Genomic DNA, 27,456 nt, shown 5'->3' on the forward strand with positions numbered 1-27,456 from the left:
AGTTCTTACTCTTTGAAAGTCTGAAGAAATTCTTGAAAGCGGAAGGAAATTTTTACGCAAAAGAGAGAGAATGCAGAAGAAGCAATAGCAAAAGTGTTCAAATGATGAAGAAGGGACGTATTTATCAGATTCGGAGAAGATTTCAAAATCATCGCACCGTTTCGAATCCCACCTTTTCAGGATTCAACGGCCGGATTTTACTGTCGCATTTAATGCAGTCACGCGCAAGGCACGTCCCCTGACGTCAGCCTCCCCCGTACCTTTATCCAGAATGCCGAAGTGACTCGCTTCGCCGAAGTGATTCACTTCGCTTTTCGGGGGGGGGTAGTGATGGGGTACGTACTAAACAAGCCCAATAGCAGTGACGGCCCATCAGCCCAAAGCCCAAGGAAGAGTATCAGTTCGGCATTACCAAAGAGTTCGGCTCCAGCCTACAGCTCGGTAAAAGCCGACCAATCAAGCTCTACTCTCAGATCGGCAAAAGCTGCTCGGCAATAGTTCAGCAGTTCGGTCTCAGTATTCGACCGAACTGGGAGATAGTGGACTCATGCAGAACCTCCACGACCTCCACTACACGGTCTATTTAGTGGTGTCAACTCATGCAGGATCTCAGGCAGGATAGCGGACCAAACAAAGAGATAGTGGACCCATGCAGGATCTCATGACCTCCACGACATCCACTACCTAGTTAGTGGTGATGCAAGCCACGACCTAGTTAGTGGTGATGCAAGCCACGACCTAGTTAGTGGTGATGCAAGCCACGATCTTAGTTCAATGTATAAATAGAACTTAGATCAGATAGAGGAAGAGAGCTCTCTAGACATCAAATATCATATAGCAAGTCTGTATTTGTAAGCTGTAAACCAGATCAAGCAATACAATCTTGCCCTCCTTTCTTCCCGTGGATGTAGATTTACCTCAGTAAATCGAACCACGTAATTCCTTGTGTCGTGATCTATATTTTCTTTTACCTGCATTTACTACCATAAAAAATTCGCCCAATCATCAGATCAGATCATGAACACTCTACAGATCTTGAAAGAACACAAAAGTTTTGAGCATATAATCTATTTTCGTCTATTTAAAATAATATTGGGAGCGTGAAGTTTGAAATTGGCATATACCAGCACCGACTTTTGAGCATGATCTCGTATCATAAATGAGTTATGGGTAGTATCTATCAAAATTTAACGCACTATCTCAAATTTGAGAGCATCATTTCATTTGAAAGTACAAAAAGTCACGTAAGCATCATCTCATATACAACTTGTAAGTTCATAATCTAAATTAAATGAGTTATGAGAATAATTTTGCTTGGAATTAAAAACCAAAACTGAATTTCCATTATCACATAATCTAGAGTTCAAAAATAGTAATGTGAGAGGGTTACATGAGTGGATAAAAGATTATTTTTAATTTTAGTATTTATATTAAAATAGTGGATTTTATATCAGTATAAATAAGTGATTTTTTAAATGAAATAATATATAAAAATTAGTGATTCAACATTTTAATGGTGTCCTATTAATCTACTGTTAAATTTTAATGTTGCTCTATTTTATAGAAACACTCAATTATTCGAACATTTACTCCCATCTTTAAAATTATAGTATCAAGGTGGTATTCGGTTAAAATAAATAAATAAAATTGAGATTTATAATATTATTCGACTGGATAATTACGGATAGATTTCGGAATAAGGGTCTTAATTCATTTACCTTTAACGGTAAATGCGGATGACACACACTTCATTTCGTGAAATGTTGTCCATTTTTGTCCGTCTGTTATATGTTGTCTATTTTTGTTTTTTTTTTCATTTTTAGTAAATAGAGTTTACTTTTCACTAACTCATTAAACTCACGCTCTATTATATACACTCGCACTCTATTATATGGAATCCATTTCACTAACTTTTTTCACATTTTTTAAACCCGTGACAAGTTAGATGTGGATAATATTTCGTAGAAGAGGGAGTACTATACTACTATTATTATTAGTCTTAGCAGCTAATCTCGATCCAAGTCAATATCGAAACAAGTTAATATCGATCAACCGAGATATTATCAATACGCCAATATGAATTGCACTTTGTTGGTTTAAACTTCCAAAACGCTGTCGTTTCCTCCACCTCGTCTATATCGCCGCCTCAACCGTTAATCTGTTTCTTCTGCTAATTTTTCTTCAAATTTATCGCCATTTTCTCTACAAAAAAAAACCTTTAAACTCTTCCCAAAAATCCACCTCTCTCTGTACACGCATTGTTCTGCATACATTCATAGCAAAATGGCTTCGTTCGCCGCTCCATGTCCCAAGGCTTCGTCGGCGCTGGCAGCGCCATCGCAGCATATTGCTTCGTTCCCGCGATCGAAATGCCGAATGTTTCCGATCGCGAAAATCAAGGTTAAGGTAACTGTACTTTTACGGTTTAGTTTGATTTTAGCTCGTGTTGATGTGTGTACATTGTGGTGCTATGTTTAACATTGCGCCGGATTTACGATTTTGCAATGCAGTAATGTAGAGAGATTTTAGATGAGTTTTGATAGTTGATTGGCAGAAACACTGTTAATTTTCGCGTATGTTGAAATGGAACGCTCTTTCCTTGACTGGATCAAACACTACAGTAGAGGCGCAGTGATGGGGTACGTACTAAACAAGCCCAATAGCAGTAACGGCCCATCAGCCCAAAGCCCAAGGAAGAGTATCAGTTCGGCATTACCAAAGAGTTCGGCCCTAGCCTACAGCTCGGTAAAAGTGATGGGGTACGTACTAAACAAGCCCAATAGCAGTAACGGCCCATCAGCCCAAAGCCCAAGGAAGAGTATCAGTTCGGCATTACCAAAGAGTTCGGCCCTAGCCTACAGCTCGGTAAAAGCCGACCAATCAGATTCGGCATTACCAAAGAGTTCGGCCCCAGCCTACAGCTCAGTAAAAGCCGACCAATCAAGCTCTACTCTCAGATCGGCAAAAGCTGCTCGGCAATAATTCAGCAGTTCGGTCTCAGTATTCGACCGAACTGGGAGATAGTGGACTCATGCAGAACCTCCACGACCTCCACTACACGATCTATTTAGTGGTGGACCCATGCAGGATCTCATGACCTCCACGACATCCACGATCTAATTAGTGATGATGTAAGCCACGACCTAATTAGTGATGATGTAAGCCACGACCTAGTCAGTGGTGATGCAAGCCACGATCTTAGTTCAATGTATAAATAGAACTTAGATCAGATAGACAAGGGGGAGAAAAAGAGCTCGAGACATCAAATATCATATAGCAAGTCTGTATTTGTAAGCTGGTAAACCAGATCAAGCAATACAATCTTGCCCTCCTTTCTTCCCGTGGACGTAGATTTACCTCAGTAAATCGAACCACGTAATTCCTTGTGTCGTGATCTATATTCTCTTTTACCTGCATTTACTACCATCAAAAATTCGCCAAACCATCACTGGCGCCGTCTGTGGGAAACAGAGAACCAAATTTGTGATAAAGCGAGTTTTTGATCCTCTTCCACCAAAAAAATGCATACCAGATCACGTAACACCCATAATACCGTTCGTGATAACCATGAGGAAGCTAGTCCAGCCCGCAGGTCTGGAAAACAGCCTCGGGAGAAATCTACCTCCAGTTCTCACGGAGAAGGAACAAGCCGCTCAAAGACTCATAGCACCGAGTCTTCCCAGCAGCCCGATTTGAACGAGGCTGTCAAGTTGTTTTTGGCCGAGAAGCAGGAAGAGTTCTTAACATTCCTGCAAACAGGCCAAAAGCCTGAGACGAAAACGGTGGATTCTCCCTCCTCATCCAGACATGAAAGTCACTACCGCAGTAGTGCCGTGTCTTCCAGGAAGAAGAATCCTCAACCCCGACATGTTCCTGTTCCTCCTCGGTACCGGAATCACAGGAGAACTCCATCTCCTCCATACCGAAGAGATGTCGGGTTCGCCATGTACGGAGCATTGAAGACTCCGTTCTCGGACGATATCACCCGAACTCCCTTACCACAGAACTACCGAACTCCGTCAATGACTTATGACGGGTTAGTGAATCCTCATGACTTCCTGGGACGCTATCAGTATAACATGGTGAACCAGGGTCTCAATGAGGTCCATATGTGCAAGCTGTTTCCCGAGCTGCTTATCGGGAACGCAAGAAGGTGGTTCGATAGCCTCCCCCAAGGCAGCATTAGATCTTACCGAGATCTAATGGATGCTTTCCACAGGAGGTTCTTTCAGAAAGCGGAAGCCCGAATCACTTCGGCTCAGCTGCTTTCTACACGTCAAGGTCGCGACGAAAAGATCAGCGACTTTATGACGAGGTTCCACAAGGAATGCCTACAAGTAGATGATCTCAATGATCTACTTGTCATTTCGGCATTCCAAAATGGAATCCTGCCCGGAGCTCTCTACAGAAAGCTCGTGGAATGCAGTCCGCAAACAGCTCAAGAGATGTGGGACATTGCGGACCAGTTCTCCCGTGCCGATGAGGCAGACCGTCGCAAACGGTCTTTAGACAGCTCATCCCGAGGAGACGGGAGGAAGCCCGATCATAGCGATCAGGGACATCCTCGCCGAACTCCTTTTGGCGATCAGGGACATCCTCGCCGAACTCCTTTTGAAAGGATTCAAAGGACTCCGGTGCAAGACCGATTGGGGCCACGTCTCAATCCTGAGAAGCCGCCCGCCCGCCGTGATTCCGGTTGAGATCGGCGTACCCAGTCCCCGAACTCTAAATTTCTCCTCAGAAATGAATGATGACGGACTGAGAGCCGAACTAGATCTGGCCGAAGAAAGAAGAGAATTGGCCTGCATAAAAGCAGCCAAGTACAAGGAGCAAGTAGCCCGGTATTATAACCAAAAGGTGAAAAAGCTGCAATTTCAAGTGGGAGATCTCGTCTTGAGAAACAACGAAGTAAGCCGAGCAGAAAAGCTGGGCAAACTCGAACCCACATGGGAAGGTCCATATCGGGTGTCAGAAGTCCTCGGCAAAGGGTCTTATAAATTGACTCACATGTCAGGAGAACAAGTACCCCGAACATGGTACATTTCCAACCTCATGAAGTTCCATTTGTAAGAGACAGTCCGGTCAGTCAGTCTTGTGTCTAGTTCGGTCCTAGGGGTATGTGCTTTCTTTGTTTTTTACTTGTTTTTCATGTTTGTCTATGTGCGTTTTGTTCGTCTATGTGCGTTTTGTTTGTCTATGTGCGTTTTGTCTGTCTATGTGCGTGTCGTCTCTTACAAATGTTACTGAGGTATCTTGTTCTTCGAAGGCTGATCCCCTTTTTAGAACATATATAAGCCAACGATTGTGAGTCCAAGCTTCTAAGGAGGATACAAGACCACAATTCAGCTTAAGAAACAAGCAGTTCGTCTGAAACGAACTGCAACAAAGGGAAAGTCCGATCCACGCGATAAAACTCGCCGAACTAGGACAAGGGAAAGTCCGATCCACGCGATAAAACTCGCCGAATTAGGACAAGGGAAAGTCCGATCCCCAAATTAGGACAAGGGAAAGTCCGATCCGAGCGATAAAACTCGCCAAATTAGGACACAAGCTTAGTCCGGTCAAAGAAATTTACTTCATAAGACCAAAGACGAGTCCGGTCAAAGAAGTTTACTTCATAAGACCAAAGACCAGTCCGGTCAAAGAAGTTTATTTCATAAGACCGAGTACCAAGTCCGGTCAAAGAAGTTTACTTCATAAGACCAAAGACGAGTCCGGTCAAAGGAGCTTACTTCATAAGACCGAGGACGAGTCCGGTCAAAGAAGTTTACTTCATAAGACCGAGGACGAGCACGATGAAATTTTTTCGCTGAGCTGTAAATACGCAGTGATAGAAGCGAAATGAAGATTTCATTTATTAAAACTTGTTCGGCATACAACTCCGCTGCCCTACGAGAAGGCGTTACGCTATTACAAAGGACTATTCTACTGTCCACGGTTGCTAAAGTTGAGCCACCTATTCAAAAAATCCTCGTGAAGCCGAGTTCGGGCGTTCCGGGCAGCTGAAGAATAAGCAGGTCGACGAGATGCTCTGATCGACCTACCGCCTCTTCCTTGAGTCCGGGAAGTTCTGGCACCTCGGCGGCGAAGAGTCTCTTCACGAAGCATTTGTTGATCTTGCTCACTCATAATCACAGCTCCTCTACGAACTTCAGTCCGTCCTTGTCTTGACGTTTCCGGTTGCTCCTGAGTCCGTTCTCGTCTTGACGTTTCCGGTTGCTCCTGAGTTCGTTGCTGATTTGGAGTAGGATTTTGAGCAAGTGGATCAGAGGTTTGAGCTGGAGTATGAGCATCTGTTGGCGGGAAATGCCTAAGGAATCTCTCGATTGAAGGACGCCGGGAAAGAACGATGTCGTACCGAGAAGCCCAGCGCCGCAATGATTTCACAACTTGTTGGCAAGCCGAGCTCTCCAGCGCATTGTTCCTCCGGAGTACATGATATTCCTCCCACAGTTCGTCAACTCGTTCCTGAACTTCAGAGATGGTCATTCCCCCGCGCCTGCAGATGAAATCCTCATACGCAGTCCTCTCAGCGACGGCAGTATTCAGCTCGGTCTCCAGATCTTTCTTTTCGGACTCTAAGTCCTTATTGTCGGCCTCCAGCTTCACTAAACAAGCCAAGAGTTCGTCATTCTTCATCTGGTCAGCTATGGCTTTTTTCTCAACTTCGTCTAAAGCGGAAGAGTACAGCCGCTTCCAGTGAAGTACCTCCAGCTCCTTAAGAGTTAAGAATACAAAGCAGCCTATGTCAGTTCGGCATTTCAGTTTACTGAGCAGGTAGTAAACCACAACAGGAGTAAAAGAGAGTACGAAAAGCTATACGAAGACACAAGTGCAGAAAGAAGAATTTTTTCATAAGAAAATTTTTTTTACAAGGAGGGCTTCAAGGCCATTTTACAACAAGGAAGAAACTAAACTAAGAGAAGGGAGACGAAATCATACTCCGCCAGCTTCGTCTCCGGCTCCTCGGTGAGGTTCAGCTTCCTTCTCCTTGTCTGCCTCAGCTTCAGCCTCGGCCTCCCTGCTCCCCCCAGCCTGCTCGGTGCCCCCATCACCGATCAGCAGCACCTCTTGCTCGGCCTGCCTGTCTCCGGTCTGCTGATCAAGCTGCTCGGTTTCACCCTCTCCGTGGAAAATTGGAGCGGGTGAAACTGGCCCTAAGGAGGCAAAGATAGCCTCCATATTCTCGTCCCAGTCAGCTCGGCAACTACGAACTCGGTCAGCAGAAAGCAAGACCGAGGACGAAGCAAGCTCCTCAAGGAGCGGCAGACTCTGGAGACGAGCTGCTATCTCTCGACCGTACAGCGGCAGGACGACTTCGGGCCCCTGCTCGGCATTATCGGTCATCAGTTTCAGCAGATCACCGACAAAGGCCGAAAATTGATTGCTCAGAAAGAGTTTCTCCGCGAAAGCACGGAGAACCTCCCCTTGGGCAACCACGGCGGCAGCATCCCTCCGTTTCGTCTGCTCTCGCTGGATGACGAGCTGGTTTTTGGCAAACTGGGCTTCATCCTGGGCCGAGATCCTAGCAGCTCTGGCCTTCTCAAAGTCTGCCTTAGCCTGTTCGGCCTGGTGACGAGCAGCCGCCAACTTCCTCTGCATCTCAGCATAGTCGCTGGACGCTTTAGAGAGTTCGACTGCGACGAGCTTGCTGAGCATGCTATTCCTCTGAAAATGGAAAAAGGAAAGAGTCAACAGGGGCCACCAAAAAAAACATAGGAAAGAAGCAAAGCCAAAGAATCAAGAAGAGAAGTTACCTCGGCAAAGTCCGTTGGCCATGCAAAAGGCTCACAGACATGCTCCGAAGGGGGCGCCAAGACGATGTCTCTCTCCGGCGCTCTTGGGGGCTTCTGGGTCTTCCCCTTCCTATTTGCCGAAGTCGACTCCGGCTTTTTTGGATTCGAAGAAGAGGTCTTTTGCCTCTTCGGATTCCTCTCGGCATCAGGCGCCGAGCTGGTAGCCTTCTCTTTCTCCGGCTCCTTAAGCTCGGAGGATTTGCGGCTAATCTTATTTAGCAAGTTCACTGCCAAAAAACAAAAAAGCAAGGTTAGTTTTCGCCACAAAAGCAGTAAGGCACAAAAAAGAAGTCCTCACCCTCAGTCTCTTCGTCTGAAGACGAGGAGTCGAACACGAAGTCGCCCTTGACGAGCTCAGACTCCAGGTACTGCTTCCTAATCATAGGAATCTTATTGAGCTCGCCCTCGAGCTCGTTCAACGGTTCTAACCGAGGATGAGGAATCACGGACTTCGGCCCTCTCCAGGGAAAGCCCGGAGCCGCTGTCCTATTATAAAAAAAGAAGCGATGTTGCCACTTTGGCCACTTGGTTTTGCAGAAGGCCCTAAAAGGCTGTAAAGGGATCAAGTAAAACCAAGATCCTTTTCTTTTAAACTGGAAAAAATTAAGGATTGCCCTCAGAGACAGATCCTTATCTAGCCTACGCAGTTCGGCAGCAAAGGCCGATAAGTGCCTCCAAGAATTCGGAGTCACCTGACCTAAAGGGAGTTGGAAAAAATCAAGCAGCTCTACAAAGGCAGGGGGAAGAGGGAAACGAAGCCCGCATTCCAAGCCGGCTTCATAAACGGTGGCGTAACCCTCCGGCGGCGAGTCAGCCCTATGAAGGTCGTCGGGAATCGCAACCTTCCCCCCAGGAAAAAAATATTTTTCGTGTAAGGATATCACAGTATCCTTACTCAAGATGCTGTGAAAATACTCTACGGTCTTCTCCCCGGATTCTTTCCGGCTAGAAGACCCCTTATCCCCTTTCCTACCGCTACCTGACTCAGAAGAAGAAGAAGAAGACATAGTTCTTACTCTTTGAAAGTCTGAAGAAATTCTGAAGAAATTCTTGAAAGCGGAAGGAAATTTTTACGCAAAAGAGAGAGAATGCAGAAGAAGCAATAGCAAAAGTGTTCAACTGATGAAGAAAGGACGTATTTATCAGATCCGGAGAAGATTTCAAAATCATCGCACCGTTTCGAATCCCACCTTTTCAGGATTCAACGGCCGGATTTTACTGTCGCATTTAATGCAGTCAAGCGCAAGGCACGTCCCCTAACGTTAGCCTCCCCCGTACCTTTATCCAGAATGCCGAAGTGACTCGCTTCGCCGAAGTGATTCACTTCGCTTTTCGGGGGGGTAGTGATGGGGTACGTACTAAACAAGCCCAATAGCAGTAACGGCCCATCAGCCCAAAGCCCAAGGAAGAGTATCAGTTCGGCATTACCAAAGAGTTCGGCCCTAGCCTACAGCTCGGTAAAAGTGATGGGGTACGTACTAAACAAGCCCAATAGCAGTAACGGCCCATCAGCCCAAAGCCCAAGGAAGAGTATCAGTTCGGCATTACCAAAGAGTTCGGCCCTAGCCTACAGCTCGGTAAAAGCCGACCAATCAGATTCGGCATTACCAAAGAGTTCGGCCCCAGCCTACAGCTCGGTAAAAGCCGACCAATCAAGCTCTACTCTCAGATCGGCAAAAGCTGCTCGGCAATAATTCAGCAGTTCGGTCTCAGTATTCGACCGAACTGGGAGATAGTGGACTCATGCAGAACCTCCACGACCTCCACTACACGATCTATTTAGTGGTGGACCCATGCAGGATCTCATGACCTCCACGACATCCACGATCTAATTAGTGATGATGTAAGCCACGACCTAATTAGTGATGATGTAAGCCACGACCTAGTCAGTGGTGATGCAAGCCACGATCTTAGTTCAATGTATAAATAGAACTTAGATCAGATAGACAAGGGGGAGAAAAAGAGCTCGAGACATCAAATATCATATAGCAAGTCTGTATTTGTAAGCTGGTAAACCAGATCAAGCAATACAATCTTGCCCTCCTTTCTTCCCGTGGACGTAGATTTACCTCAGTAAATCGAACCACGTAATTCCTTGTGTCGTGATCTATATTCTCTTTTACCTGCATTTACTACCATCAAAAATTCGCCAAACCATCACGCAACGTATTTCTCTATATTTCGTAGTTCAGAACTCTAATTTTTGCCTAGTGTAAGTGTTTTAGGGGTAGATTTAGTGCTGAGATTTTTATTTATTTTGTTTCTTGTTGATTATAGCCTTTTTGTAGGATTTATGAGATGAAATGTGTTCCTGCTGATAAAAATTAGTTCAGTTAGTTACTGGCTTTGTTGTTTAGTTGATGTCTGGTCGTCTGGATATGTGCCTTGCGCCGTGTTGTGCTATTCTAGCTCGTATTCAAAGATAAATATTTGTGATGAACCTAAGAAAGATCAATAGAGTGAGATGAGTTTTTTTAGCAGGTTTAGATGTACAAGAACTTAATGTTTTGCTGAAGTACTCCTATCGAGGGCAGTTTAGTTTACAAATGCTAGAATAATGGTGCGTTGTCACTTAACCGTGATATGGCTAAAGCTCATTTTTCTCTTACAGGGGATTAGCCGGAACCATTCTGATGCGTTTAAGGTGTTCGCCATGAACGAGGTCGTACATATCCTGTAATTTGTTGAATGCAAATTACATGTTGGTTATTGTATTATTTCTTCTAGCCATCTTCCAGTATATGCTGCCATGAGCTTTGGCTAATATTTTTTGTTACCTTGATAAGGTCTCCATTGAAAAACCATCACTTGTGGCAGAGATCCCAAATGCAGAATCTGTTTCAGTTTTTATGGATCAAGTATCCGATCTCATCAAGTGTGTACGCTTATTTGCATATATCGTCATACTGTTTTCTAGTGTTATATTAAATTCCATTTTATGAAAAATGGCCAGACTTGTAGACTCGAGAGATATTGTGGAGTTGCAGCTCAAGCAATTGGATCGTGAGCTGGTTATAAAGAAAAAGGAAGCACTGCCGCAACCTTCAACTTCAGCTCCAGTATTTTACGCCCCACAGACTACATATTCACCTCAACCTCCTACAACAAATGTACCAGCTCCTACTTCATCAACACCTTCAGCTTCGCCTGCAGCATTACCGGCTCCAGCAAAGCCAAAGTCTTCGCATCCCCCATTCAAATCTCCAATGGCTGGGAACTTTTATCGGTCCCCTGCGCCTGGTGCTCCTCCTTTTGTGAAGGTTAGTCCTATTGTGTATATATTTTCCTTTATTTGTGTTGGCACTGAAATACTTTTATCCTGTGTGATTTGTCCCCTATAATCTCTCCCAGATGCAGATGTATTAAGTTCAATAACATAAAAAATGTAATCAATTTGTATATATACTCTTTTATTATAATGTGCTTTCTTTTCAAATTTCGTTGCTTCCTTCAATGCTGTAATAACTAATAAGTTGCTCCATAGGCTAACTCAGAGTTGGTTTTCTAGGTTGGAGACAAGGTTCAGAAAGGACAAGTAATATGCATTATTGAAGCTATGAAACTGATGAATGATATCGAGGTAAGCTCCTAGAGCCCTAGACCTTAGAATCAAGATGTTTTGTCTATACATTCCGTCTCGTTGAGTATAATCCATGAATAAACAAGCAAGAGATGTTTGGATCAGATGGGGCTTTGTGATGACTAAGTTTCTATGGAAAGTTCAATTATTTCGATATTTTCTTGAAAGCACCACGGGGAAAGAACTTATTTCTTGCCTGCATTGCAATTTGGCATTCCTTGGATTTGTTATATACTTTACATAATCCTCGAGCTATATGCATGATTCTCTTATATGTTTGGTGTGTTCTCGGTATCGTTCAGGCTGATCAGTCCGGCACTGTGGTTGAGATACTTGCGGAGGATGGGAAACCTGTCAGTGTGGACACGGTATCTGTTTTGCTCTTCTACACACATCATTCCTTCATTTTCAATTCTTAATGATTAGTGCCAGAAAATTCGTTGCTTCTGTTATGCTTAAAATAAACCATAAATCACAAATTTCCCACCATAGCTAAAACCAAAAGGTCCAAAACCTATGTCATTGTGTCTTTTTTGTTGCTAATTACCCACTAAAGTGCAAATTGTGCATAAGTACAAAGCACTTTGGTGGATATGTACCACCTAGGGGCTACCTTGCAGTTATCGAATAGCTGAGTTCGTGATTTACTAAAGAAACAAGTTTAGTTAACACGCATCGTTCCCTTAAAATAACGACTGATTTTGGCCTAGTGAAACGAACATTCATATAGCGTCTCATTCTTGATGTCCTGTGTTCTTCAAAGTGCTTTTTCCTCGTCTGCAGCCTTTATTCATCATCGAACCGTGAAGATCCCAGATTATGATGGAGGACCATCTTTAAAGGGAAAAAAGTAAGATATTTCTTTGGCCTTGTCGATATATTTACCATGAAATCAGCTTTGATAGCTAGATCATCACTTATATTTTGAGAATAACACATATTCTGCTACAAAAAATATGCAATTATGTAGTCTCTTGTTATCTATGTATTAATCTTGGTTAATCACAGGAAACTATGGAGTTGAATGTTTAGCAATATGGAGTACTACTTATTTTCTTTGGAGTCTATATTTATGGTTTTTTTAATGTACTTTTCTCCTCTGTAATATTGTGTTGAGATATACTAAGTAACATACAGTGGATGACACGATTTTTAATCCAAGTTATTATTTAGTAAAGTAAGAGAGATGGATAAAAAAACAATTGAATTTTTTAAAAAATGAGGCCTATAAGAGACATTTATCATATATAGATGGGGATTAATCTTGGTTGATGAACCAAAATTGAAAAACAAAGTATTTTTTTTGTAGACAGCAGGAGGGAGTAATAATGTAATATGCATTTATTTATTATAAACATGATAACTCTTATAAAATGCATTTTTTAGAGAATACACCACTAGGAAAGTGAATTTTGCAACGACTTTTGAAGCATATTAAGGATTTATTTGATATTTATCAAGCTGTGTTTCACGTATCTGTTCATTTAACACTATACATTTTCTTTTAACATTATATTCAAATATATTAAAATATTAATCTAATATAGTATTTAATAACTAGAATTTTTTTTTTGAAATTTTTGGAATATCTCAGGTATTTTTGTTCAGCTCGGATTTAGATATAAAAATTTGAGTTTTCGAATATTTAGGATCGGTTTGGATTTATATTCTCTCAAAATTCAAAATTTCGAATCATCCAGATTAGTAAAAAATCCAAATACTCACCGTTAGCAGGTCTACCAAAAAAAAAAGGAAGAAAAAAGGAAAATGGAGGAAGGTGTGCAACTGGAATTGGAAACTGAAAAGTAGCTTCACAAAATAAATAAGATTCAAAATATAAAAATGTTACGTATATACATGAATGATAACAAACAGGAAGGGAATTACATTCTAAAAGAAATGCGATACATCTACCATTGCCCAACAAGAGGAGGAAACTCTTATACGTTTCAGGCGAAGGAGAAGGAGGAGTATGCCCGCCTTCTTTTCTTCGATCCAAACTCATCAAAAGTCGCATTAAAGCAACTCTCCACGCCCCTGGAGATATCTGCAACAGCAAATGAGCAAATTTCAGAGCATGTCCAAGCAGCACCACGGCATGGACATAAAACAAACTGTGAAGTGAGATTTTATCGACAAACACCACACCACGACATTAGTGGCAGTACAGAGATACTGAATTTGTAGGAATTTCTGTTTCCAAAAGCGGTTCTTTGAAATTTCCATGCAGAAATGGATTGGAATAGCTAGAACAGAATTGATGAATCGTACTTGAAGCTGAAGCTACAGAGCTCAAATTTGCACAATCTCCTCTGATCAAGTCCAGTAGGTAAATTCGAAATACATTAGATCTGAAACAGAAGAAATACTAGTAAGTGTAGTGTGACAAAAATTCAGACATTAGTAATTTAAACTGGTTTATATCCATCTTTAGAGAAACTGGTTTATAAGACAGTGAAATCATGAGAACTATCTGTGGTACTAATCGACACTTGAAGGGACTTTCTGGAAACAATTGAGAGTGGCAAAACATCCACTCCCAACTCAGAGCCAAATAACAAAAGGACCACTACAGTAATAATTTCTTGAAGAAATTGAGAAGAGTCAGATAATGTACATGGACTTTATTTCATTGGACCAGGTGCGTTATGATGCTGATTTAAGCGTTTCGTCTGAAGTTAAAAAAGGATTACCTGAGACAGAGTGAGGCAAGTATATCTGATAAAATCAATAGCTGGATGCCTGGAATAATGTTCCCAGATCTTGAGTTATCCCAGTACCAAGGTTTCCTGACACATTACCACATTTAGAAGCCATATACAAATACTTCTAATCGACCGATATGCGTTAGGAATGAATGGAGAAGGTGTTATTACTGATATTCTGGACCTACGAAAAAAGATATATTATGCTGTTCTGATCAAAACTATCATTCGAAATGCCAATGTATGATGCTTTATAAGACTTGAATATTTTCCAGTTTGAATCAAACAAAATTCTTGGAGATAAAACGAAACGAGATTCAGTTTTAAAATTCCAAGCATTTAACAACTGACCTTTAATGCCAGCGAATGCAGTTGTAGCATAGCTAGACCAAGCTTGTGATTACTTTTGCCTACGGGATAAATATCCTTGAAGCATTCACCGAGTGGGAATCAGAATATTTCCTGATAAACCTAAGCACAGAAAAATGTCAAATCAAGTTGCACCTATTTTCAAAGCATATATGTAGTTCAGGAGCTTATACTTCTCGAGTGTTTTAAGGAGCTTAGAAGCTCAGTCAAACACCCTCTGAGTTGATAAAATAGTACTATGAAATAAAAACATACAATCTTATGTAAAATACACAACTAGTTCATTCCGCAGGTCATGAGAGTCCATCCGAGTAAAGTATCCTTCAGGAAAGGGAAAGATATCTATGGTGGGCAATGTGCATGTTTCACATTTGGCTTCAACTGAGTTTCGTTAAGTAGGGCCAAAGAGGACAGGGCTAAAAATAATGACAGAACAAGCAATCTGTTGGATAGTGGATCAGATCTCCTGTCTTGAACCTAGTTCACATGGCCGAGGGTATTAATTTCCCAGGATTTGGCTCTATCAAGTGCTGATACTAGACCTGATATGTAATATGAAAATTAACTACTAAATTATGCAGCTTGACCAAACAAGCAGTTTAAATATAACAATTGTGGCTATTTGGCTGCTTGTTAGATAAATAGTAGAGGGGCATAAACAACATGTGATTTTTCGCCATTGTTCTAAATAAGAAAATATGTGGTGCTCTAATTTAGAAACATCTAATGGATGAAGAGAGGTTATGCAAATCTTAATCTTAGTTCAGCATACAAAAAGGGGAAACATAAGTCTTACCAAGGGGAATTTGGGAAAATTTATCGCTGAAACTGCAGTTTCTTTGCTTTCATGATACCATCATACAATGTTGCCATAATGTGGTTGTCTGGTCGCATTCCGTTGGATAACATCTCATTCACAAGAGTTGAAACCTTGCCCATATTTCCCTGCTTGCAATAACCAGAAATGAGGGCAGTGTATGCAACGGTAAACCTTGACCAATCAATTGATTGAAAAGGGAAGCAGCATCTTGAAGGTTCCCTGACTTGCAATGACTGTCAATCAGTGCTGTGTAGCAAATGACATCAGGCTTTAATCCCATATCCTTCACATCACACAACAAGGTTGAAGCTTCCTGTTTTACCATCTTGCTTCCTTCTAAACGTTTCCTAGATCGATTTTTTTTTCAGTTATTTTATGACGCCCATCTGACAATACCGTATAAGTTATAATGTCAGGATTCATGCCCCTTGCCTTCATATCACTTAAAAGATCAAAGGCTTCCTGCAGGCGGTTCGCTCGACAATATCCATTCATAATAATGGTGTAGATAACTGCATCGGGAGTTAATCCCTTACCGACCATTTGGTCAAATGCCCATCGGGCAGTTTCCATGTCTCTAGCGCGGCAAAGAGCAGCTATAATATTGATGCACATCGATTTATTAGGGCCATCATCAGTAGAAAGCATAACCTGAAAAACTCCAATAGCTCTTTTCTATTCCTTTTCCACACAAAGGCTGTTAATAAGTGTTGCACATGAATTCCTACTTATAAGTATGCCTATGTTAAACAATTCACAAAAAAATTTAAAGCCCTCGATCGCCTTGCCTGATTTGCAGTAACCATTCACCAAGGAAGAATAATTTTCTATGCTCTTTTCTCCCAGATTCATGAAATATGTTTTAGCTTCTTTCACTCTCCTCGCTAAGCAATCAATAATCATGTTGTGCGTGACTCTGCTGGGAGTCAAGCCTTGCTCATTCATCGCTTTAAGCAGTGAACACACCTCATCCAGAAGTCCCATTCTAGACAACCCACCAGCAAGGACGTTATAATTAACAATATCAGCTCTAAGCCAGCTTTTATTCATTTCCTCAAATAAACGCACAGCATCAAAAATATTTCCATTTAGACAGTGACCATTTATCAATGTCGTATAATGCACAATATCTGGCATGAGTTTCCTATGCTTCATCTCATCAAACAATCTTTTTGCATCATCTAACTTGCTCATTTTGCATAAAGCATCAATAACAACATTATATATGGCTTCATCGAGAAAAATGCCCAGCTTCTTAGAGTTAACAAACTGGTTTATTGCTTCAGAATACATGCCTTTCAGGCACAAGCACTGAAGAATCGAAGAGAGTATCCAGCAATTAGTTCTGAAATCCTTTTTCTCCATCTGATCATGGATACCCAAGGCTCGAACTATATAGTCGTCTTCTTCTAATTACGTATAATGTTTCTCCACTATAAGCGCCGCGTCTATCGCCGCGTCCGCCCCGGAGGAGGCGCGTCCTCGCCCCGGAGTCGCCTGAAGCCCGTCCGCCGCCTACCGCCCCCATTTCGGTGTTCGCCCCGGGGGCGGACATCAACGCCACTATAAGCCGCCCCGCTTCCGCCCCAAACCGCGGCTATCCATAGTGGATACCCTGAGTGTGTGTAATAAAACCTCTTGTTGGGAAGCTAAAACCCTTGAGATTTAAACCCGACCAGCCCAACCAGGCCATTTTATTAATCGGTTAAGCTTTAAACCCGACCAGCCCAGTTAGGTCCTTTTAGTTTAGTACTCCCTCCGTCCCAGATAGTTTTGTCTCACTTTGATCGAAAATTTTAATAAATGTAATGAAAAGTGAGTTGAAAAAGTTAGTGGAATATGAATCATACTTTTATATATTAGTTTTATAATAAAATGTGAGTAGAAATGAGTTAGTGGAATATGAGGTCTACTACCAAAGATAGTAAAAATTAAATGGGACAAACTATGTGGGACAGACCGAAATGGAAAAACGGAACAAACTATCTAGGACGGAGAGAGTAAAACGTTTTCGAATGGACTTGACTTTGCAATATACCACTACTATTGACATTATTTTGAAAAAAATGAAAAATTACTAGTATAGTGTTTATGGTGTGATTTTAGGGCATACACAATAGTGGAGAATGATAGCACCCCGATCGCATCAGGCAAGTCCCCAGCTTCGGGCGAGCCCAATCGGTCAACTGATCATTCGGGCGCTCGATTGTCCACTACTGCACGCGTCCTACAAAATTTGTGTTTTTCCCTTATTTTTCACTGTATAAATATCATTTGTACTCCATTACTCCTACCTTTTAACTCCAATCTCTTTACCGCCAATGAGGTTCTAGTGGCAACGACCACAATGTGCGAATAACAAACCCATCCTCAACTCCAGTGTGATATGATCGAAGAAATTTGGGCACGTAACCACTGAAGCTTCTTTTATCTTTTTTTAGTTTGTTTCTCGTTGTATATGTGTAGACTGAATGATAAAATAGTGATGTGGCAAAGGAGAATGGTAATAGAACGAATTTATAGTCGTTCGTATCATAAATGACCTTATATTTTTGTATTATAATTTTTGGGTAAGACGTGATTTTTCTAATCAAATATGTTGAGATGAATCACTGCGACTTCTTCTCACTTCCCAAATTCATTTCATTTTGCGGGCTTTCCCTCTTTTTTTTTTCCTTTTCACTTCCCAAATTCATTTCATTTTGCGTGCTTTCTCTCTTTTTCTTTTTTCTTTTCATCATTCTTGTCATAAGCACACACATTATGTTACTATCATCGACATAGATGCATCATATCTTTGCAAATAGAGTATATTTGAGTAGATACACCTAATCAATTTTTCGAAAGACACCTTAAATAAAACTACAATATTCTTAAACTAATGCAAATATGTTGCTAGTTTAATTGGAGCTTTGGGATTAAGAACATGAATTCCATTAAAATTATTAGTATAAAATCATGACATGGGTTTTATCGCAATTTTAAATTCATACCATTATTATTGATCTATTTCTAAAAAATTAAAAAAGGCTACATTATTTGTGGTATTTTTTCACATATTATACAATAATATTATTATGTTTAATTTTAGTGTTAAGTTGGCAAGATGCATTTTTTCGACTTACATACAGAGATTCAAATCACCCAGGATAAAGATGTTATTTTTCAACTATTATTAGCCTCTTTCTTTTAAAATGAAAAATGAAAAAAATTATTACTCCTACTACTATTTGTTTTATACTAGTACTATTCTATTACATTTTTGAGTTACTGTATTTTTAAATATCGGGAAATTTGCAATTTAAACATCTAAATTATAATGTCATAATTTTGAAAACTTAGAAATTGCAATCTTTCGCTGAAAGCTCTTACTACACCTCCTACATCGGCGCAGTAAGTTTTCGTGAATTTTTATCCAAATCTTCAAAAACCATTTCTATTTCTGGTGTTACGTGCTGCAAGTTTCAATTTTGTCATTAATTATGGCGTGAATTTGCTTATGAACAGCTCAATTATGCAGATAACTATGAATTTTCACAGCGATTTTTTTTAATTTGATTTTTCTCGTTACTTGATTGAGTATTATACTCCATCGAATTGATAGATAATACTATTTCTGCGTTTTCGCATATAATTGTAATTGCAAACGGAAGAACTGATTCCACATATGGTTTGATTTGTATACAGATATATGCGAGCAAGTATGAATCTCTATGCTGCTGCATTTTGAATTATATCCCAGTTCAGTTAATTTGCTAATGGTTTGAATGTGCTAAACTTGATTAGGATTTGCAATTTTTTGCTATAACCATTCTACGTAGGGATTAGGGTTTGTTAGGTTAATATTGTTTGATTTCTCGTTGCAGCATTAATTGGGGATAAAATTACAAATGAATAATAGCAGCAATAGGCAGAGAAACCTCGGCCCCGGGGTTCAGTATTTGCTGGATTATCTTAAGAAAATGGCAGCTGATAATCCTGGTTTCTTCTATGCATTTGAGGGTGATAATGAGCTATGTGGTAATGTGTTTTGGGCGGATGCTGCTTCTCGGTCGAACTATAGCTATTTCGGTGACACGGTTAGGGTTGACACCTCGTATAGGTCTAGCCGGTCGAAGATACCATTCGTCACCTTCACGGGTATAAATCACCATGGTGAGCCTGTCCTATTTGGCTGTGCATTGCTTCTGAATGAATTGGACACCTCCTTTGTTTGGCTCCTCCAGACGTGGCTCCGTGCAATGTCTGGACGTGTACCTGTGTCCGTCACTAGTGATCCTGATAGACTGATTCAGATGGCTGTGGCGCAGGTGCTTCCAGAGGCACGTAATCGCTTCTGCAGGTGGAGTGTGTTCAGGCAGACGCAGGAGAAGTTGGGCAATGTGTGTCGGGTCAACCCGAGCTTCGACTTTGAGCTGAAGAAGTGTGTGAATGAGGCTGACACGGTTGAGGAGTTCGAGTCTTGTTGGGGGAGTTTAGTGAGTAGATACTATTTGATGAATAACGAGTGGTTGCAGTCTTTGTATAATATCCGTGATCAGTGGGTCCCTGTTTACTCGAGGGACGTGTTTTTTGGGGAGTTATCTGCGGTGGACTGCAGTGATGCCTCGAGTTTCTTATCTGACAGGTTCTTGAGCAGCTCCCCCACAATACAGATGTTGATTAAACAGTGCGAGAAGGTTGCTTCGAGTTGGCATGAGAAGGAATTGAAGGATGACCTTGATACGTCTAGTGCTAAGCCCGCTTTGAAGACACCATCCCCTATGGAGAAGCAGGCCGCTAACCATTACACCCGGAGGATTTTCATGAAGTTTCAAGGGGAGCTGGTGGAAACCCTTGCTAATCCGGCCATTGTAGTCGATGAATCTGGTGGAGTAACAACATATCGAGTGGCTAAATTTGGCGAAGAGCACCGAGCTCACTCAGTCAGATTCAGCACGTTTGACATGAAAGCTACGTGCAGTTGTCGGATGTTTGAATTTTCAGGTATCACATGCAGACACATACTCTCGGTTTTCAGAGCCAAAAATGTGCTCATGCTCCCGTCTGAATATGTTCTGAAACGCTGGACAAGAAATGCCAAGACCGGCTGTGGAGAATCCATGCCATCTGCTTTTGGGGGACCAAGCACTTATAAAGAATCTCAAATGGTTCGTCATGATAATCTACGCCAAGAGGCTCTAAAGTATGTGGAAGAAGGCGCAAAATCTATACATGTGTACAATGTGGCGATGAACGCTCTGCAAGAGGCTTCAAAGTGCATTGCTGCTGTAAAGAACAGAAGCTCTGGCTCTACACATTGCACCATTGAAGCAAATGGAGGAAATAAGGAGATGGATGCAATCAAGAATCAGTCTTCATCATGCTTATCCCGGGTTAGATTCTCTCTACTATCTCTTTCCATTTTGTTTTAAATCAAGATACCGTTGTTGCCAATGATACGAAACTGTCTCTGAAGCTGTACACATCGAACTTCCTCATCATTTTTAGGTCTGTAAGGTTGTGGGAATTGCTGTTGGGCATGAATACTTATATTGTAGATATAGTTAGGGGTTTCGAGACATATGACTGACGTGCTCTCTAATCCCGGAGTTGAAAACCACAGGCCGGGCCTGGGTTGGTCTTTTTTTGTTAGCAAGGGTGTTTTAGTCATTTTGCCAATATAAATAGTGTATCTGAAAATGATAGTACAAATTGCGTTGATGGTGTCGAATGGGGTAAACCATTCTCGTTTGCTTTTCTAATAGCCTTTTTTGCTTTATTTCGTAGCAGAAATGTTGATCATTAATCCTTTATCACGATTGTTAGAGCTCTCGTCTCCTCGGTTTAAGCGCTCTCGCTCTACAAAACAGAGTGTCACTTCGTAGAGAATCATAATGCTATTGGTTTTGCAGGAGGAGAAGGAGAAGAAAATCCAAGAACTGACAGCAGAAGTGGAGCAGACGAACCAAAGATGCGAAGTGTATCGAGCAATTCTGCTTGCACTTTTTAGAGACATGGAAGACCAGAAGTTGAAGCTCTCTGTGAAGGTCCAGAATGCGCGCCTTTCGTTGAAAGAGTAAATGTTGCGCAATCCCCTTAGCACCGCCATTCACGTTGAACGAGCACGAGCCTCCTAGTCTTGCCCTCGTGTTGGCTATAAACTTCGCTGTAAATCGTGTTTCGTCATCTGTTCTCATGCTGCCCCTCGGAGGAGGACATCTAACCATGTTACAATATGAGATGATGAAAACCGTCGATTAACTTGGGACGGAGGGAGTGTAAATTTTAGATTTGTCTTTCAATTTACTGAATCATTTTCTTGTACTCAGATTTTTGTAAATGCTAGCTAGTACTTTACATTTTGACATTATAAAGCTTTACATTAGCGTAACTCCCGTGCAATGTATGTTTGCATATATCTGCAAGTTGTGAATTATATATTGGTATATGGCATTTAATATCTTGGAACTTTCAAAAAGTTGGGTTTTTCCTACGAACTTTGAAATTGACAAATAATATCACGAACTTTATCCCGAGTTTGTTATTTCCCACCAATGAAAAATTCCCACAAATAATATTATGATACTTATTTTTTTTCGTAGTTTCTCGACAACAATTTTGAGAGCTTCAAGTTTTTCAATCTTTGAAAATAGTTTTTTATTGAAGTACACCCTCCAAAATTGTTCTTTAATCTATTAAAATAACATGAATTTTTCATTCGTGGGAAAAAAATAAACCCGAGGTAAAGTTCATGATATTATTTGCCAATTTTAAAGTTCGTGGGAAAAACTCAATTTTTTAAAAGTTTTATGATATTATATATCAATATCCCATATATATTTGACATTGATAATAAATAATATACTATGCATATATTAACAATAATTGAAGTATGAAAATAAAATTAAAATATATTTTGTCTTTTGATCTTTTCACTTTCTTTCGTGGTGTGGCCTTTAAATTTATGTTAATTTAACCATAAAAAAAGTTGATCTAAATATCCACTAACCCTACTTTTTTCTTTCTCTTTCATACTAACCAATTTCACATTAAAATTTGTATAATTTCTAAAATTACCACTATGATGGATACTATTAAAAGTTTGATAGAATTGTGGGTGTGAATTGGCAAGCAGTGGAGAGATAATGCTTAAGACCAAAAGTGTTGATTCGAATTGACAAGATTTTTAATTTTAAATTCATTTATTGATAAAAAAAATTAATAGAATTATCACATAAAATTAAATAAAAATATTCTAATTTAAACGGCCATATTTTTCATAGATAAAGGACAAAAAATTTAAAAACCACAAAATTAACTCCTTGGAATGATTGCAACAAGATTGCACAATATTAAAAGTTAAAACCCTTTGAAAATTAATCTTCTTCAGTCCTCTCTGCAACTGCCGCTCTTTTCCTTGATTTCGTTTCTCAAAAGCTCAATCAATCTCATTGCTCTCTTTTAATATGGAGAATGTTTGTTGAACTTTCCTCTAGAATTTCAGTGCAATTTCAACAATCACGCAGAAGGAAAGGAAAGGTACAATGGCAGACCCTGAATCTTTCTTTTTTTGTGTAATTACCTTTAAAATCACAAAGTTTGATTAAATCCTTGTTTATCCAAAATTTGAATGACAAATTTAAAAAACTCTCAATTGTGTAGTGATAACTTTTTCGGAGCAAATTCGATGCTAAATTGATGCTAAAAACGACCTACCGATAGCAGGGTATCATGATTTGAATCTTTGAAGCAAAAATTAATGGACTGTGGATCGTCTCTTCCGTATATATGGTGCTTCGAGGCATTGGCATGCTCTAATCGTGTGGAGGCATCTCTTTTACTAGGTAGCCATAGCAGTGAATTTTGTTTCTTTTGAAAATTATAATTAATGGCTTTGGTAAAGGCACATGATGTTTTTGTGTGTTCATGTTCATAGATTTTCTTAGGAAGATACCACAAATAAGCAAGGATATTGGGAAAAATGCAAGGGAATGGGGGTCACTGAAATTTCTAGAGAGTTTATCCATTCACGGAGCTCGTGCAAATTCTGTATCGTCTGCCTCGAGGGAAAAAGTTAGAATCGATCCATCTGACCGTTGTGAAGATGTACTGCGACGAATATTGAGTGAGGTACTTCTCAGTTTTAGAGAGTTCAATCATTTGAGAAGTTCCAGTGATGATGAATTATGTTCATATTGCCAGAAATCTTTATCGGATCTGAAAGCTGCTGGACCAGAGATATCGAAGTGGGATCTCAAGCCATTCATAGAGCATAAAAAATCTAACTTGCCTAGATATGCTCTGAAACAGGTGAAGGGAGCTACATTACATGACTTGATGTTGCAAGAATTCTGAAATAAATGTTGATTTGACTAAATCTGGTCTATTTTTTTCTTATGTTTTTCATTAAACAGCTGAAGGATGCAATTCTTACAGGAAGCCCATCTATTCCGTCATATATAAGAGAACAAAGTGGTTTTCCAGTTGGGAGTCATGCGGAGCCTCAAGCCCCGGCAGACGATGGTAATTGCTATGGAAGTTCACCTGGAGCCGGAAGCCACACTGATGATGGTATCCTTTTGTCAAGGGATTTTCCTGATGAAAACTTAGTACCAAGGAAAAAGAGATCCAGTGAAAGTCCAGCTGAACAGTTGTGTATAACCTGCGTAAGCCCCGTCAAGAAGAATAAGGTTTCTCATTGTGACAATGGACGGAATAACAAACCTGAGGAGCAGCAGAGGCAAGAATGGAACATTGAAGAAGAAGGTGGCAAGAAAGAAGCCCATAACCTCAAAACAACTAATGATGATGTCAATGGTGGACTTGAGCTACATATGGAAAATGTTGATGAAGTGGAAGAAAAATCTCATGTTTCTGATGATAATGATGGTAACGATGATGGAAAGACTGACACTGCTAGGAAGCAAAATGCTTTGCACAGTCTTCGGTGCACTTCCAGCCAAGATTCTTTGGAAACAACTAATAGTGGAGCTCAAAATCTTTTAGCAGATGCTTCTAAAAGATGCAGTAAAGAAAAGTGCAGCTTACAGAAAGAAACTTGTGTAGAGGTCATGAAGCAAAACGGGTCTGCTGGGAATGGTAATAGCCAGGGTAATTCAATAAAGGACCTTCACGTTTTGCCCCATCGTGGTACTGAAGTACTGAATGAAAAATTTGATGTGGCAATGCAAAATAACGAGGATGAAACCAGGGAAAATGATATGAAAGGTTTCCATGGGCTCACATCGATTCACGAGGACATTTATAAGGATGACCAAAATGTGCATAGAACTGTCAGAAATGTTGGTGAAGCTGAAGCTGGTGTACATATTTCCAGTGATGATGATGGATATCAGGACGAGGAGGCAGCTATTTCCACACAGAAGGAAACATTTTTGAGCTATCATTTGACATGTAGTCAAAATTCATTAGCACCAAACGATGGAAGAGAACTACATTTTTGTATGAAATGTCACATGGGTGGAGAATCTGGACAAATGTTGTCTTGTAATTCTCCTGCGTGCCCTTTAATGATTCATGAGAGTTGTTTGGATTCTGATGTGAGCTTTGACACAAGGGAGAAATTTTACTGCCCGTTTTGTGCATATTCTCGGTCAATATCCAAGTATATGGAAGTTAAGAAATCTGCCTTCTTGGCAAGAAAGGACCTTGCAACATTTTTTTCCCTGGGGCTGCAAAATGAACCAAGCATACAGACCTGTAAATCAGTTGGAATGGATGGAGATTGTTTGAAACAAAATGAAGGGTTTCCTAAAAGTAATGAACCGAAAGAAATAAATGTTGTGGAGAAGGTCAATGATCTTCAAGAAAGGAAGAAACTGGAATATGAGCAGGCAGGGAATTCAAAGTTGCATGCTGATTTCAACCCTCCATTTGGAAGAAAAACGGCAGACTCAACTGATAAATTAGTTCATAGTTTTAAAACGGTTAAGCAAGATACGAAAGGATCTAGGCGAAAATCCCAACGCCAGGCAGGTTGCAGACCGAAACCCATTGCTGCAGAGGCAGTTCATTACTCTCCGTGTGAAACTGTGGCCTCAGAGACAAGCGGGAGTGAAAAGCATGCTGATGTCAGATTCAAAAAGGGAGTTCCACGCCCACCAGAAACAAATTTACCTTGCGAGCATAAATGCTCACAAAGCTCTCAATCAAATTATGCAGATGAATTATCTGAAGAAGAGAATGAGGATTCTGGACCTTCCAAGCGCCGTTTAAGGTTTCAAAAACAAAAAAGACAAAAGTAAGTTATTTTCTTCCTATATATATCATCTAGACAACATTTTCTTTAGTTTATAGTTACAAGGTCCATAGTTTTGTGTTGAATTTTACTTTTAAAATTTGAGATGAATAATATGGTATATTGGTATGTAATTTTCATTTCCTCTTTTAGAATGTCAAAAATTGAAAAAGAAAATGAAAGGGAAATGTAAGAGTAAAGAGGATCTCTCAGGATTTTTAGCTGCAGAGAAGTGAACTAATGGTCAGTATGAAAACATAATAACCTGGCAGAAGATGAATCTGCTCCCAAGCCAAAGCGCCTCTAATTCCTATCAAGGGCTGTCTTCTTCTTGTGCTCATGATGAAAGATATTTTAACACGTGTTTTCGAAGACAGGGACTATGGCTCTCTCTTTAGTACTCAAAGTAGAAAGTATGATGATGGTAGTCTGTGACTCAAATCAAATATGCTTTGGGATGCAACATGTAGTAATTTTCCACATGAAGATAGTAAAAGAGTGAGGCTGATCTTTGTTTCCTTTTGCAGCTTGCACCCAGCAATTCCTCAATTGAAAAGGCGAAAACTCCTGTGGACAAGTGGAGAAGAAGACAAATTGAAGGTAGAATTTATGTGGCATAACTTTATCAGCACGTGTTTTTCCCATATCTTGCTTGCTGTTTAATATTTAATTTGAGTTCAACATTGGCATTTCATAGAGCTTAATGTAAATTAATGTTTCTTCTGGTCTCTGTCTTTCTATGCATTTTTTTAATCATAATCGGTTATGTTCTGGAAGCTACCAAGATTCCAGTATACTGTATACCCTATGCTTGAGAATGCATATATAGCTTATATCATAACAGTCCTGCCTATTCATTTAGCCATTGGTAAGACTGCTTCGATATAATATGCTCTATTCTACCATGCTTCCTGCATTTTAACGAGTCCCTACTGGAGCTAAATTTCCATTTTGAGTTGGATGTGACAATCTTGAACTTAAGAAGAAAACGCTAGCAATTCCTGATATTTGGTGATTCAGCCCAACTCAGAGCAAGAGCTCAGTCTGTGGAAAGATTGTTCAAATTATGATATCTTTTCATTTTTAATTGCTAGAGCCTGGCCTTCTACAAGTTGTTTATTATAATGTTCTTGTTTGGGGTCCTATGTTTGTGATTCACAAATTGCTTTGTAACAGGAGGGGGTGCACAAACATCATCGCACTGGTTTTAACATCCCATGGACAACAATTTTGGAAGAGGGTAAACTTACGTTCCATCCAAGTCGTACTCCCGTAGACCTCAAAGATAAATGGAGGAACATGTGTAAGGCCAACTCAAAATCCAAGATGATAGTTTGCTGATGAATTGTGGCTGAATATACTTTTGCTTCTAGCTTTGTTAGAAGGGCCTATATTTTTATTTTTGAACTGTTATGCTTCTTTTGCTGGTAATTAGATATTACCACTCTCTCTAGTCACATGTTGTAAACTTTGAGGGTAATTTGGTCATATCACTTTAGTGTGTGTAGTATGTGTACTCTGTAGTTATTTTGAGTTTTTTAACCTTTGAAGGTTAGTCTACTAGTACTATTCACAGAAAAAAATGCCAACTAGGAAAGTGACTATATGTTGGAAAAAAATTACTAACTGATTATTATATTTTGAATAAAGTAATTAATTAATTGAAGCTGACTTGTTTGTGTAAACATAGCAAAATTATTTCTTAATAGTATGTGATTCCTCTCACTTATAGTCAATTTTTCGTATTTTTGTTAGGATGTCTTGATTGACTCTTTTCTCTTTTTCTATTGTATTTTTAGTAGTATCATTAACTCACTAAATATTTTTTTTATTTTTGTGCTGAAAAGAATTGTTTCATCTGAGTTAATTTTATAGTATGTGCAATACCTAGGGTTTGGCTCACAGCATTAGGATTGGGGCAATACATACAACACTATGTGGTAGGC

The 27,456-nt window shown here is 40.2% G+C and overlaps 3 protein-coding genes, 1 long non-coding RNA gene and 1 pseudogene across 6 annotated transcripts; 3 read left to right on the forward strand and 2 right to left on the reverse strand.

Moving 5' to 3' along the window:
• The first annotated feature begins 2,138 nt into the window (after positions 1–2,138).
• LOC121778316 (biotin carboxyl carrier protein of acetyl-CoA carboxylase 2, chloroplastic-like) lies at positions 2,139–12,537 on the forward strand. Of its 2 annotated transcripts, XM_042175645.1 has the most exons (8): positions 2,140–2,406; positions 10,408–10,458; positions 10,583–10,671; positions 10,750–11,056; positions 11,305–11,376; positions 11,679–11,744; positions 12,160–12,226; positions 12,385–12,537. In XM_042175645.1, the coding sequence occupies exons 1-7, from the start codon at positions 2,284–2,286 to the stop codon at positions 12,181–12,183; spliced, it is 732 nt and encodes a 243-aa protein (XP_042031579.1). In that variant the 5' UTR covers positions 2,140–2,283; the 3' UTR covers positions 12,184–12,226; positions 12,385–12,537. The 2 variants fall into 2 exon arrangements, with proteins under 2 accessions (XP_042031580.1, XP_042031579.1); XM_042175646.1 differs by lacking the exon at positions 12,385–12,537 and having other exon boundaries at positions 2,139–2,400; positions 12,160–12,219.
• A 692-nt stretch (positions 12,538–13,229) lies between these two features.
• LOC121778790 lies at positions 13,230–14,639 on the reverse strand. Its single transcript, XR_006045729.1, has 4 exons — positions 14,433–14,639; positions 14,070–14,165; positions 13,648–13,727; positions 13,230–13,423 (listed from the first exon to the last, which is right to left on the reverse strand). It is a non-coding gene; the product is annotated as an uncharacterized LOC121778790 (long non-coding RNA).
• Positions 14,640–14,903: 264 nt separating this feature from the next.
• LOC121779256 lies at positions 14,904–16,798 on the reverse strand (annotated as a pseudogene).
• Positions 16,799–18,597: 1,799 nt separating this feature from the next.
• On the forward strand, positions 18,598–21,643 carry LOC121778610 (protein FAR1-RELATED SEQUENCE 9-like). The gene is made up of 3 exons (XM_042175983.1): positions 18,598–18,663; positions 19,137–20,645; positions 21,165–21,643. Exons 2-3 carry the CDS (start codon positions 19,161–19,163, stop codon positions 21,330–21,332), a joined length of 1,653 nt encoding a protein of 550 aa, XP_042031917.1. The 5' UTR covers positions 18,598–18,663; positions 19,137–19,160; the 3' UTR covers positions 21,333–21,643.
• A 957-nt stretch (positions 21,644–22,600) lies between these two features.
• On the forward strand, positions 22,601–27,073 carry LOC121778260. 2 transcript variants are annotated; one of them, XM_042175579.1, is made up of 7 exons: positions 22,601–22,791; positions 22,915–23,096; positions 23,189–23,382; positions 23,455–23,562; positions 23,667–25,513; positions 26,038–26,110; positions 26,687–27,073. In XM_042175579.1, the coding sequence occupies exons 2-7, from the start codon at positions 23,012–23,014 to the stop codon at positions 26,849–26,851; spliced, it is 2,472 nt and encodes an 823-aa protein (XP_042031513.1). In that variant the 5' UTR covers positions 22,601–22,791; positions 22,915–23,011; the 3' UTR covers positions 26,852–27,073. The 2 variants fall into 2 exon arrangements, with proteins under 2 accessions (XP_042031513.1, XP_042031514.1); XM_042175580.1 differs by having other exon boundaries at positions 22,978–23,096.
• The last annotated feature ends 383 nt before the right edge of the window (positions 27,074–27,456 follow it).

The sequence above is a fragment of the Salvia splendens genome, chromosome 19 (genome assembly GCF_004379255.2).
Source record: "Salvia splendens isolate huo1 chromosome 19, SspV2, whole genome shotgun sequence".
NCBI lineage: Eukaryota > Viridiplantae > Streptophyta > Magnoliopsida > Lamiales > Lamiaceae > Salvia > Salvia splendens.

What these genes read in the sequence shown, in the direction of transcription:
- LOC121778316 (XM_042175645.1), top strand. Translation starts at nt 2,284, where the DNA reads ATGGCTTCGTTCGCCGCTCCATGTCCCAAGGCTTCGTCGGCGCTGGCA. An exon ending in TCGCGAAAATCAAGGTTAAG is followed by an intron (nt 2,407 to 10,407) that starts GTAACTGTACTT and finishes TTTCTCTTACAG; the next exon opens with GGGATTAGCCGGAACCATTC. An exon ending in AACCTGTCAGTGTGGACACG is followed by an intron (nt 11,745 to 12,159) that starts GTATCTGTTTTG and finishes CCTCGTCTGCAG; the next exon opens with CCTTTATTCATCATCGAACC.
- LOC121778610 (XM_042175983.1), top strand. Translation starts at nt 19,161, where the DNA reads ATGAATAATAGCAGCAATAGGCAGAGAAACCTCGGCCCCGGGGTTCAG. An exon ending in CTTCATCATGCTTATCCCGG is followed by an intron (nt 20,646 to 21,164) that starts GTTAGATTCTCT and finishes TTGGTTTTGCAG; the next exon opens with GAGGAGAAGGAGAAGAAAAT.
- LOC121778260 (XM_042175579.1), top strand. Translation starts at nt 23,012, where the DNA reads ATGGACTGTGGATCGTCTCTTCCGTATATATGGTGCTTCGAGGCATTG. An exon ending in TGCGACGAATATTGAGTGAG is followed by an intron (nt 23,383 to 23,454) that starts GTACTTCTCAGT and finishes TCATATTGCCAG; the next exon opens with AAATCTTTATCGGATCTGAA. An exon ending in CTAGATATGCTCTGAAACAG is followed by an intron (nt 23,563 to 23,666) that starts GTGAAGGGAGCT and finishes TTCATTAAACAG; the next exon opens with CTGAAGGATGCAATTCTTAC.